A 13,648-nucleotide genomic window follows, 5' to 3' on the forward strand; every position below is an offset into this window, starting at 1 on the left:
GGTAGCCCCAGTGCTTTCCATGGCCGGAGCGGGCCATGGACTCACGTGTGTAATCGAGAGGGAATCGTTGGAAATGACTCTGCAAACCAAAATTTGAAGCCACGAAAAGAATATAGGGCAACACTATTTCTGCATCTACTCTTCCAACTACAAACAGACTCAAGTGTGTTGGTGCCCAGCCGCTGGCTTACACAGGGCTTATCCTTTCATAACTCGTATCTGGAATGTTGGAAACAGTGATCCGTCCTCAGTGTTTGTGTTGTTGTTTTCACTTTTGTTTTTTGTGTTTGGACGTTATGGACACATGTCAAGTTTAACTGGAGAATCTGGACATTAGCCACACACATGGACCAGGTGCACTCAGGAAGTCAGTAGGCCCACGCTGACTGTCACAAAGTCCTTTGAATTTTAACCAGCTATCTCTTGTTAATAAGAGATTAGCTGCCGTTAGTCACCCAGCTATCTCGTCATGATATATAATCCGGAACACCAGAAAGTGTTGAAATTTTTCTCTTAAAATCCAGTATTGTACTGGCGTTCCCTTATGAGTATGTAATGAACGTTTTTGTGTATATATATATGCACACATCGATATCTTATATCAACACCTGGGGAGAGAAAAGTCATGTCCTAGACCACTGATTTTTATCATCATGCTAAAGAGAAATGGGGCCTCACGATGTGTGTGATTTTATAAAAATTCGGTGGGAGAGGGGGGTCATAGCTGCCACTACTTAGCACACATGTTAGAAGATACGTACCTACATACTCAAGTTTTGAAAGAAATCACACAACCTAAAAAGAAATCAGCGTCTGGAGAAACAACAAGTTAAAGGATGATCTGTAATTATTTGTTGAGTGCTTTATTTTCACCACTGCCATCTATCTTATCACTGTTTATCAGGCAGGGCTGAAGTCTGTTTTATAGCCTAGCAAAAGTGCTTACCCAGATACATTTTCTCTTGTCTTCAAAACTGCTTATCAAAGCAAGAATCGATGAGGTTATATATGTTAAGTTTTATGCTCTTTTCCCCCCTAGAAGTTACAAAATAATCAGAGTGAAGACGACCAGTGAAATGCAGTTAAACCTGGCTGGCAGGTAGTCAACCCTGTACATGCGCCCAGGAAGCACACTTCTGATGCTGTTCCCACTGGGAGGGAGTGTTTCCCACACATCAAATGCAATCATAAAAGCAAAATAAAGATGGGCAGTACATCCATTTCCCTGAGGGAGGATGCGGTTTTTACCGTCGCTGTTTTCCTGCGGGGTGCTGTCCACGACTTGCCAACCTCCAAATCCAATGGGAAGATCAGGCCTCGTCATCCAGGCTTCGTTCCAGCAGTGGTAGTTCCTTAAAAAACACCACCCCAGCGAGATTAAACTTCCCATCACATTCAATGCTTCAGGAAATCAAAAAGTGACCAAAAATCCTGTGACTATGCTACCTATAAATTATCAGAATGGCTTAAGCTAGCTGGAAGCTTCCCAGAGATATACTGGGGCTCTAGACTTAAGTTTTCTGTGCACGTCCTTTCCCACTGGCACCCCTGGGACGGCACTCATATGGCTGGACATTGCTCTCTCCCCCACTAATATCAGCTTCAAGGCCACCCAGAGATATTCTAATCAATGCCTTAAACAATTTTGATCTTAACCCTTGTCTACTGCCTAATGAAACAGAATTTACTATGGGCTCAAGGGATATGGCAGGGAAGAAAAGGTAATGAAAACTGAGATACATATTATCTTTGAATTCCTTTTATATTTATATGTATATTAGATTTATAAAAAGCATATCCCTTTGTAACGATTAAACAACAATGCTTTTGTTTACGGGCTTAGACTATTGCCATAGAAACTGTAATGTTAACTCCTGACTGTAGCTGTCTGTAATTTGTGGCAAATTTCCATCTGGTGTCCAACAAGAAGGAAAGGTTGTCAGGGTAAGTGTCTCTTTACACTTTATCAAAGGTGGGTGACCCATGAGCTGAAGGCCAGGCAAAACTTTTCAGACTTAGCAAGTGACCCTTGAAACAAGAGCATGGGATAAAAATATCATAGGGCTTCCCTGGTGGCGCAGTAGTTGAGAGTCTGCCTGCCGATGCAGGGGATACGGGTTCGTGTCCCGGTCCGGGAAGATTCCACATACCGCGGAGCGGCTGGGCCCGTGAGCCATGGCCGCTGAGCCTGCGCGTCTGGAGCCTGTGCTCCGCAACGGGAGAGGCCACAGCAGTGAGAGGCCCGCGTACCGCAAAAAAAAAAAAAAAATCATCACGAATTGTATTATTACGTCCTTGGAAAGACCTGAAATTATGTGACGTTACAGAAACAATGGGAGCACATTAACCTGTCGGCATTACAGAAAATATTCATATAGTAATAACAATCTAATGGTGGCATGAGGTAGTTACAGCAGTCTTTATAGCACTGGTGAATTTCAGATCCAGCTACCATCCACCCATACCTCAGTGTCCTTCACTGTCAGTAATTCGTGCATGTGCCCATCTCTCTCTGAGTTCAGCTCATCTTCGATTGGCTCAGTTCAGAGGTATTCACTTATCTATGGGCCCATCATGCACCAGGCACCATGCTGGACACCCAGTCATGATCAAGTCATAGGTTCTTGCCCATAAAGAGCCCCACGACTGAGGAGGAATGATGAACACAGAAACCAATTGTGAAAACATTTCATAGGTTTGCTGTGAGGCTTAAACAAGCTAATACGTGTACAGCACTTAGAACGGGGTCTGGCATATGACAAGAGCTCAAACATGGTAACTCTCCGACGTTTAAAAATAATTGATTGAAGTGATGCATGCTACAGGGGAAATTCATTTGGGGTACAATCGGGTCTCAGTCGGGAAGCCCTTGGGGCAGGAGGGAAGGCACCACAGCAGAAGTGGTAGTTGAGCTGAGTCCCCCAAAATAAAAGGGAGTTCAGCAGATTAACAAAAGAACTAAGAACAAAGCAGTGGAGACAAGAAATAGCCAACATGGTGTGTTTGGTGACCTGTATGCTGTTGTGGCGGGTGAGTAGCATGTCTGCATACTTGTGTGCATGGGAGAAGAGGATTGGCAGGTGAAAATGGGCAGTACGTCACAAGACGGTCAGGTACGCATAGTGCAACTGTAGGCCAGGCACTGTTCTAAAGTCTTCATGTACGTGAATACATATGATGTTCCCAGCACTCTACGAGAAAGGTATTGTTATTATTATCCCCCACTTACAAGGGAGGAAACGGAAGCACAGAGAGGTTAAGAATCTTGCCTGAGGTTGCACAGTGTGTTAGTGACAGAGCTCCAGGATCCATGCTTTTAAACACTGAGCTATGTTGTTGGTGAGGATGAGATTGTGAGATCCTTTTATCCCAAGTTAAATATTTTGGTTTTATCCTTGGGCCAGTTAAATTTGCAGATCTGTATTTGTGGAAGCTGGGCGAGGACCAGAGACTGAGCTGAGCTTCCCCTCGTCACCGTGGAGAAGGAGAGGAGCTGTCAGAAGGGAACTGTGAGTGTTGAGGAAGATTTTGAGTTTCCAGGGAGTGTGATGGTTCCATTCACCAAGACCGAATGAAGGAAGAAGAGAAGGTTTGTGTTGGGGGCCGGTGTTGGGTGGGTGACATGTTCATTTGGGACATGATGAACTCGAGTGCCCGTGAGAAACTCAAAGGATGAAACCCAAGAGGCATTTTTATGTACACACGTGACACTCGGAATTTGACGTAGGAAGCCACTGGCGTCTTTATTGCTGATGGAGGAGAGTGGTGAGGCAAACGCCAGATGCAGAGGGAACTGGAGGGGAGAAATGCGGAGTGGATTTCTCCCCCAAGGGTGACCTAGGTTGTGAATGCAAGAACAGATGATAGGGCAGTGGCTAGAAAATAATGCAATGTGGGAAGATTGTTTTGATTATTTTTACGTTAGGAGAGATTGTCATGTCTATGGAGGAAGAACCAGTAGAGTGGGAGTGAGATAAAGATAGAATAAAGGGAGAGATGGAATAAAAAAAGGCTCAAATACCAAGGATGCAGGAGGATGAGGTGGAGAGCAGCGCCATGGACAAGTGTGGGGAGCGAGGCATTGTCTGCAGGGGACGGGGGTGCAGATGTAGGTCAGGGTCAAGGTGTGAGGTGTCGGGGCACGAGCATGAGGCTGGCTCCCACCTGAGAGCCTCTATCTTTGCTCTGAAGCTGGAAGGAAGGTCACGGTGGTCAGGTAATAAGCAATGCTAGTCCCCCTTAAGAACGGTAAACGTTGCACCATCAGGCAGAGAGATCCAGAAAGAACAGCAGTGAGACACTTGCAATCCCACATGGCCACAGTCACGCTTCCTACACAGCCTGCGATGTTTAGCAACCCTGGCTTTCACCAGCACCGCCCTAGGGTAAGAGGCCCCAGAACCTCCTTATTTAAATTCAAGTATCCTGGGCCAGGTGAGCCTTGAACAAGATAAATAAGCTTTGCATTTCAGATCTCAGGTAAAGACATTGCTTTGAGGATTTTATTTCCTTTCAAATGACCAGGAGATGGGGAAAGGTTTCTTCTCTCTGTACTCACTGTCTCTTCCACTTTCACCTAAGACTGAGACCTTATTTGTGTGTTTGGGGTGGAAGAGTTTAATAAGAGGGTCAGGAACTTGTAGCAGTGGGTGAAGTGAACAGAACTTACGCTCTGGAGGGGTTGGGCCTTAGTCAACGGGTGGAAGGCCAGTAGCTGGGCTCCCAGATTGCCACGAGCAGAGGAAGACGTTGCAACTTCTGAAGAAATGGGGCTTTTTCCATCATGCCATTCTCTCTGCTCAGGAATGGCCAGGGGAAATGTGTCCTGGGCCACATTTCCACACGAGGGTCCCCTTTTGGCTGGATGTTCCGTATTTCTGGGTATACACGCCTGCCTTTTGCACCTCAAGTTCCCCTATGAAAGGGGTTAACATTTACAGACATTGCTGAATTCCGTTTACCTACTATCCAGGCTGGGAAAATATATATGCTTCCTGGAAAGTGTTTTTTTTTTTTTAATTTTAAAGCTTTTTAACCTAGATCTGTATCTAGATAAATGTATCTTGCTGTTTCATCATATGCACTTGCAAAGTGTGTGGATTCATTTTGTGACCTCCGCCTGCCTGTTCACCATCGCATTCCCAGAACTAGAACTGGCCCATAGGAGGTGCTCACAAAGTATTGGTTGCTTGAAAGTTAAGGATATCTCCCAGCAAGGCAGGCAGGCATAATTAAATCTTTGTGTGTTTGTTTCTAAGATTCACGGTTTTGTATTTTCTCAGAGCCTTCATTTGAAGCCCGACTTCCCACCATACCATCAAAATACGCAGTGTCCTTTTAAAGTTAAAAAGATTATCAACCTTCAATGTGATCTAGTATCCTTGTTGCCTCTTTCTAAAGAAGCAGGGTAGAAATTAAAATAAAGCCCCCATCTCGTCGAAAGTTATTTAATCAAATTGAAAATAACTTCTTTGGGGAGATGATGGAGGTAACAAGTGAGCATCACATCTTTACTATGTTACTTCCTGTATGTTTCCTGCAGCGGCAGCTAGTGATTTCTAGAACTCCTTTCAAGGATGTAGGAATTTGGTAGTATCGGAGCAAAAGACGCAGAGAATCTTCACCAAAAGCAGAGCCTCACTAGCAAAGCAGCACCATGCGCTGCTGGAGGACCCTGGAAGGGACGTGGCAGCATTGGTTTAGTTTATCCTTTGATTTGGTAAACTCCTTTCCTTAGAATTACATACATGCAGAGATAAGAATGTGAAATGTTCATCCTTGCATAATTTTTAAGAAGGAAAATCAGAAACTGTCCAGTATGTGATTAACTATTTTAAATCACAAAATAAAATACTATTCAGCCATAAAAATCAGATCTGTATGTATTAGGTAGGGAAAATAACCATGGCATATCAATTTTTAAAAATCACGCTGCAGAACACCAGGTACAGTGTTCATCGTGTATGTATATATGTGTGGAAGGCAGAACGTGAAACGATCCTCACACTTGTATAAATCCCTCCCTTTGAATGTGGGTGAAGTCTATGAATAGGATGGGATGTCGCTCCTGTGATTACATTTTTACATGGCAAAGAGGATTTTGCAGACGTAATTAAGGTAAGTAAGCTGTTGATTTTGAGTTAATTATAAAGGAGATTATCATGTGGGCCTGACCTAATCACGTGAGCCTTTAAATCTGGGAGGTCTGGGACATAGCAAGCTAGAGATTTGAAGCAGCAAAGACATTCTCCTGCTGGCCTCGAAGAAGATGGAAGCTTCCATGAGTTCTACAGCTGCAAGGAACTGAACTTTTCCAAGAACCTGAATGAGCTTGGAAGAGAGCCCTGAGCATCAGAGGGGACCACAGTCCAGGCTAACACTTTGATTGCCATCATTTGAGACCCTAAGCAGAGGACCCAGTTAACCTGGGCCCAAACCCTTCGCCTACAGAGACTGTTGGATAATAACTTTGTGTTGTTTTAAGCTGTCAAGGTTTTGGAAATTTGTTATGCAGCAATAAAAAAATGAATACAATATGCAAAGGGACCCATTAAAGAATCTTTAGCAAAATGTTGTAAATGTTCTGAGTAGCTGGAAAGTGGATGACTCTTATTTTTATACTTTTTTCTGCAATGTTTGAACTTTTTATAATAAATATATACTAGTCCCCCTCACCCCCCAAAAAAAACAACCATTAGCAGGACTCTTTTTTATTAAAGAAGGAAGAGCACAGTTCTAACAACTGGCTAAGGTCACATCCAGGGTGACAAGTGCCCATGGGAGGGTGCAGAGTGGACAGAAAACACAGCTGAGACCAGGATGGGCTTCGGGGCTCTGTGTGCTGTAAGTTCAAAGAAAATAGAGTGGATAATTTAAGCAAGGAGTCCTTTACTGCCTTTAACTTGGCTAACTGCTTAAACATTCCACAGGGTCATCTCATCTGCAATCTGTGCAGAAAGGTTTTCTTCCCTAAAAGGGAAGAAAGGAACGTGGGACTGTAATTTTGTTTCTGCAGCGTTATTAGGGCTCAAGGGAGAGCACAAATAAGCCTGAGAGAAAGCGGGGGCAGAGGTGTCTTGGACCAACTTCAAGTGTAAACCAAGTCTTTGAATTCTTTTATTTTACAAATGGCAGGGGGTAGAAGAAAGACCCTGGTCTGTCTTGCAAATTATTTGTGTTTGTCGCAGATGGGCACAGCCCTACCTCTCTGGCCCTGTTGTTATACTCCTGACACAGGCAATGATACTGGTGACAAAAACGACAGCACGCCCTGGACTTGTTAAACTCTGGTCACTCCAGTAACGAAGGGGGGTGGGGTGGGAAAGAAGTAGAGCCAAGTTGGTGGACTCTGACGCTTGCCTAGTAGGACATTCCAAAGTGGAAATAAAAGCTTGGACCAAGAAAAACCTTGCCAGTTGGGAAAGGTAATGAAGCAAGACAACAGAAAGGAATTATTCAGAGGAAGGGAAGTATGCTGGAGGAATCTTTTATGGAGCTGGGGGCTGGGAGAACCACGCTAGTGCAGAATGCAGCTGTTCATTGTTGGAGTGCTGAAACCAGGAAGGGGCATTTGGAGTTCCTCTGGGGTCTTCTCCACTGAAGGCAAAAGTCCAATCAGGCGGAGACCAAGCCAGTGCCCCCTGTAGGAACCAGTCACCCATCAAGAAAAAAGAGAAAGTAATGAAGGTGTTTGTTTTTGCTTATAATATGCAGGGAAGGGATCCTATGATGTTCATTAAGAAGTCACAGTTTAGGGCTTCCCTGGTGGTGCAGTGGTTAAGAATCTGCCTGCCAATGCAGGGGACACAGGTTCGAGCCCTTGTCCAGGAAGATCCCACATGCTGCGGAGCAACTAAGCCCGTGCACAACAACTACTGAGCCTGTGCTCTAGAACCCGCAAGCCACAACTACTGACCCTGCGTGCCACAACTACTGAAGCCCGTGTGCCTACAGCCCGTGCTCCGCAACAAGAGAAGCCACCGCAATGAGAAGCCCGCGCGCCGCAACGAAGAGCAGCCCCCGCTCGCCGCAACTAGAGAAACCCCGCGCACAGCAACCAAGAGCCAACGCAGCCAAAAATAAATAAATAAAATAAATAAATTTATTAAAAAAAAAAAGAAGTCACAGTTTAAGCACAGTCTGATGTAGCACGAAAGACCCAGTTAAGGGGCTGAAGATAGCACGTGTGAGAGACCAAAATGGAACCTTCAAAATGTTCAGGAGTAGATGACACCCATCCACATGAGCCACGTTTGACACCACTACTTAGCGGAAGGCCTTCTGTAATTCTGCTGAGTTTCCCTTGCTGGATTTACTTTGAAAATAGCACCCTGAACCCCTTTACCTCTCCCTCTTGCATAGCAAATTATCAATTGATATTCCTGCTGAAAATTAAGAAAAGATTGGATTTTGAGAATGACTCTAAGCTATAAAAAGCTTTCTATAATAAATTCTGGCCAAGCTTATCCATAATTATTGAAAGGAGTTTTAAAAAATAGAGCCAACTATCTTAGTAGGTACCAAAATTACTGCTTTGCATTATAAAGCTGTTTGTGAGTATACTATTCTAAAAACTCTTATTTATATGACATTTTTCTAGAGGTCTTATTAATCATCAAAAGAAATTAAATTGCATTCAGTATAGCTTAGGTGGTACATATTTTATTAGCTTTTAATTATTTGAAAACTGGTAACTTTTGATCAGTATATATGATGACTCTCAAGCAGAATTTATGATTAACCAAAACATGACATTTTTCTTGTTATGAAAAATGCCTTAGTACTTTCTATGTGGTTTATTAGATGGCTCCCACTTTCTTTTTCATTCTAATTTCCTGAGAGGTATTTGTAATGACCTCTGATTTTATTTACCTCCCAAACTCCTTCTTCGTTCACCCTTAAGTGGAACTCGCGTAGAATAGGAACTGCAGGCACTCTTTGGAGATATTGTAGCCGCAGGACTAGGGTAGATATATGAAAGGAATGGGAAGAGAGTCTAGTGCAGTGATTTTCAACCTTCAAAAATTAATGTCCCTTCCTAGTTTTAAAACAAATATTTTGTAACACCTCTATATTATACTGAAATGAAATCCACAGATTTCTATACACAATTTCTAAAAGATAATATAATGCCCTATAATGTATAGAAGAAATGAAGAAATAAAAATACATAAAATAATATGTATTTCAGATATATGTTAGGAAGATGGTATTAGATACCAAACTATTCCTACAAAATGTAAACCCTTCAAGGGGTGTGGTAGGCCCCCAATTTGGAACCACTTGTAGGGTGGTTAAAAGTGTGTTCTGGAGAAACACTCCCAGAATGACAGAGTAAGGGCCTCCAAAAATCTGCTCCTTCATAAAAATAATGAGGATACTAACAAACATGATCAAAACCGACTTTTCCAGAACTCTGGAAATGAACCAAAGATTTGCAAAAATATAAGGAGGATTTATTCAACAAGAACAAAAGAATCTCAGAACTGTGAGCTTTGTGACATTTTAATTTGCCTTATTTCCACCCCTCTCTCCCTAGCTCCATGGTAGTCTTGAAAATGAACAGCCTTACAACTATGGTAGCCATAAAAACTTGCAGCCTAGCAAACAACAAAGAGGAGAAAATGGGCTTGGAACTCCCTAAAATTCAATAAAAGAATTGTCACTATTAACCTGTCTGGCAGCCCTCTGAAAAGTTCCGTTCCCAGGGCTTATTTTTATTTGATCTGATTCAGAGCTTACTATGTGCAAATAGCCCTACCTATAGGATGTTTCCAAAACCAATTAGAAGCAACTGTTTAACATTATAGGTACCTGAAGAGGTGATACCAACTGGGGATAATAAAAGGCTGTCCCAAAAAATTTAACAGGAGGGACTGAAATTTCCTTAGGGGACTTCTGACACACTCCTGAGAGTCTAGACAGCCACACAGATGTGCAGGTCTGTAAGCATGCCCAGGAAAGCCCCAACAAGGTCCTAAACTCTCACCTCTGGCTGAACTTCAGATTCTGAGCAAGCAGGAAGTGAAGGCTACAGCAGAATTGTGTACTTCCTGCTGGAACACTGAAGACAATTAGCTGTCCACTGAGTTTACCCAGCAGAGACTTCAGTGGCCATGCATGATGAATACAGACCTTAAAGAATTAGTCCAGGAAAGTCACTAAACACACAAACAAGAGCAACAACAACAACAAAACATCAACAACAAATTCTGGAGATCAGGATATCCTGTTTGCAGAGTTAACACATTATATTATTTAAAATGTCCAGGTTTTAACAAAAATTACAAGACACAAAGAAATAGAGAAGTATGGCCCATACACAGTGAAAAAAAGAACCAGTCAAGGGAAACTGTCACTAAGGAAGCCAAGACACTGGGCTTACTAGAAAAAGATTTTAATTCAGCCATTATAAGCATATTCAAAGAACTAAAGGGAACCATGGCAGCAACGTCTAACTAAATGGAGAATATCAATGAAGAGATAGAAATTATGGAAAGGAATCAAACAGAAATTCTGGAGCTGAAAAGTATAATAACTGGAATAAAAATTTCAAAAAAATCACTAGAGGGTCTCAAAAGCAGATTTGATCAGGTAGAAAGAATAAAGAATCAGTGAACTTGAAATAAGTCAACTGAAATGATCTAATCTGAATAACAGAAGAAAAATATGAAGAAAAATGAACAGAGCCCCAAGGCATGTGGACCATACTCATAATGAAACTCCCTGAAGGAAGGGAAAGAGAAAGAATCAGAAAGAATATTTGAAAAAATAATAGCTGAAAACTTTCCAAATTTGATGACAGATATTAATATACACATCCTAGAAGTTAAAAGACCCAAAGAGGATAAACTCAAAGGGATATACACCTAAAATCCTCATAGTCAAACTGCCAAAGCTGAAGATAAAGGGACAATCTTGAAGACAGCACACAAAAAAAGTGATTTGTTATGTACAAGGGATTATCAATAGAATTAAAAATGACTTCCTATCAGAAGCCATGGAAGCTAGAAGGCTGGTGACCATGGTTAAGTTACTGTGCCTCAGTTTCTTCACTTATAAGTGAGGTCAATAATAGTAGTACCTTAACAGGCTGTTAAAATGATTAAATGAATTAATACATGTCACCCACTTAGCTTAGGGCCTGGCACAAAGAAAGTATTCCATAAACATGAGCTATTTTGATTCTTAGAGGTGATTCAATCCTTCCTTCAAGACTCTGGTGCGGATTCACAGCATATATTCTTAGTTCTCTAATGACAGCTCTCGTGGTCTATCTCCAGGTGATTTTCTCAAAAACTATTTGGCTGACAGTAATGTAGTTAACTAGATAATTTATTTGAAAAGAAATATCTATGGTAGCTGTTCAGAATTGGTAATTTGGATACATCACAGGATAAGTTTACAAACTCGTAAGCATCTTAAACAGTTTGGCCTATATTCAGAATATTTCTTCTTTTTTTTTTACTTGGAATTCATTTTTGGATAATTCTTCTTTTCATACACCATGATTAAAAGTTAGGGTAATATAACAATATGAAAGTTCAACTAGTTGGAACGTACTTTGTACAATGTACAAAGTGGATCAGTCTGAATTTCAAAAATGCACCTATGATGTGCAAACCAGCATGCCAAGTGTGCAGACTGCAATTAGAATGAGGATTGGTGGGACTGGCTTAAACCCAGGGCTGGCTCCCAGGTGTGAAAGCTGCTTAACTTCTGCTATAAAAGTTGCCTTGAAAGAGCTTTGTTTATAGATTCAACGCTACCCATTGCAGCAGAGTTTTCTGCATTTGGAGTGAAAAACACAACAAAACAATAACAACTGTACTCTTTCTGAAAAGTACTGAAGGAAGTTGGGATTTATTTATTTTTTTTTTAAGAATCAGGTGCATTGAGGCCAGCCAAAGAGCTACAGCAACTTTCTGTGGCTTGTTTGATCTCTGTCTTTTCTTCCTGGAGAGCTGACATGAAGACGGTTTGCAAAGCAGCACCTACATGTGGGTGAGTGGATCACAGCCTGGTCCTGTGAAGGCAGGCAGATCTTCACTCAGAGCACATGACAGAACCCGCTAACTGTGGGAGGAAAGGCCTGGCTGGAAGAACAGTGACATTTATTTAAAAAATAATAATTTTGGAGCTGAAGGTGACCCTATACCTCATGAAATCCAAAGCCATATGAGAAAATTAAGGCTCAGAGAAATCAAGCAACTTGCCCAAAGTCACTCAGCTCGTCAGTGGAAGAGCTGATCATATTGCCGTGAGCCATGGAGAGAGAGGGAGGGAAAGAAATTGTAAGAATAGTTTGACTTGATTTGGTGTTTTTCCGTGAGATCCTAAGGAAAAACAAAATAAAACTGTAATTTCTTTCCACTTGGATCACTGACTATTTCTTAGATTGTCCCAACTTTGAGCTGAAACTGATAAATACAAATTTGCTAGTTCACAATTATTTTAAAACATTAAATTGAGAAAGCCAGTTTAATCAAACTTACTTCATTTGAAATGAAAAGGCAATAAAGGAAAGAAAGACTCTTGTTAATTGTTTTAGCATTCATCATCTTTCCAATTATCTTTAATATCATATGAGATGCTTAAAACTCTGAGTTCGGCAATTTTCTACATCTGCCGACTGGCCAATCAGCTGGCCTCTGAGAAGCAGAAGGGTCAGCTTATGGGCCTTGGTGCGCACACAGGTGCACAGCCCCTTCTCTTCACATCCTGAGGGCACGAGTAGCACATGTTTCTACCCACCCACCCCACTTGGAACTCCATCGTCCAGGGGTGAAGACCTTCCTCTGGGAACGTGAGCGGGATGGAAAGGGGCGCACGAAGGAGAGGCCTAGAAGATGGACCAGAAGGGGGCAGGGTCTAGGAAGCTGTTGGCGCCAAGAAGGACTTTGAAACATTGTTGACTGTCAGACCCTCTAAAACTAAGAGTGAGGGGTGGGTTTGTCTTAAAGGAGGCAGAACCTGGGATTGGACAGAGGGTAGGGAAGCAGGAGAGGTGGTGATAGATGGTAATAGTGACCCACCCCCATCCCCATCCCCAAAGAGTATTGACTCCATCTGCCTCTTGTGAATGTACAGCCTTGGGGGGCATTAGCCCTTCCAGGAAGAGGACAAAGTGCTAGATGTTCTTGAGGTCGTACAAGAAGGAGTACTAGGGGCTGGATCTTGAGAGAGTGAGTTTCAATATTCAACAACTGTAGTCATAATAATATGGGATAACTCTGCATGAAATTCCATTCCTTCCTGCCTGGTCCTTGAAACAGACTGACCTCTGGTTGCCTCATCTCAGCCCCTTAGACTTATACCCCTGAGTTTTATCTGTGGTCCAAGGTCGTTTCCTGGGCATTCCATCTTTGAACAGCACAGCCAGAAGATTGCAGGGGGTTAACGGCTTTGAGTCTACGGCCGCTGACCATGTGAACAGCCTTCCCCCTGCTCCCCTGGGTTTAGGACGGAAGCCCCTTCCCCTCGTCTCCGTGACTCCTGGCTCACCTTGTAGCCCACCTTATATTTTTATAGCGTGTACCGTGTGTGGTTGTTTCACTCATGAACACTGGATGGAGCTCCTCAAGGGCAGAGACCTACTTAATTTCCTTCTGAATCCTTAGTGTCTGGTATTTGGAAGTATTAGTGTATA

At 42.4% G+C, this 13,648-nt stretch overlaps 1 protein-coding gene across 2 annotated transcripts in view; it reads right to left on the reverse strand.

The window, feature by feature from the left end:
* Nucleotides 1-13,648, reverse strand: part of F13A1 (coagulation factor XIII A chain) — a 136,644-nt gene that overhangs the window by 41,461 nt on the left and 81,535 nt on the right. For both annotated transcript variants that reach the window (XM_033863792.2, XM_033863794.2), the window contains one exon: nucleotides 1,249-1,352. In XM_033863792.2, coding sequence (XP_033719683.1) covers nucleotides 1,249-1,352 — 104 coding nt within the window. The remainder of the gene's footprint in view (nucleotides 1-1,248; nucleotides 1,353-13,648) is intronic.

This window comes from Tursiops truncatus, chromosome 10, assembly GCF_011762595.2.
Source record: "Tursiops truncatus isolate mTurTru1 chromosome 10, mTurTru1.mat.Y, whole genome shotgun sequence".
Taxonomy (NCBI): domain Eukaryota; kingdom Metazoa; phylum Chordata; class Mammalia; order Artiodactyla; family Delphinidae; genus Tursiops; species Tursiops truncatus.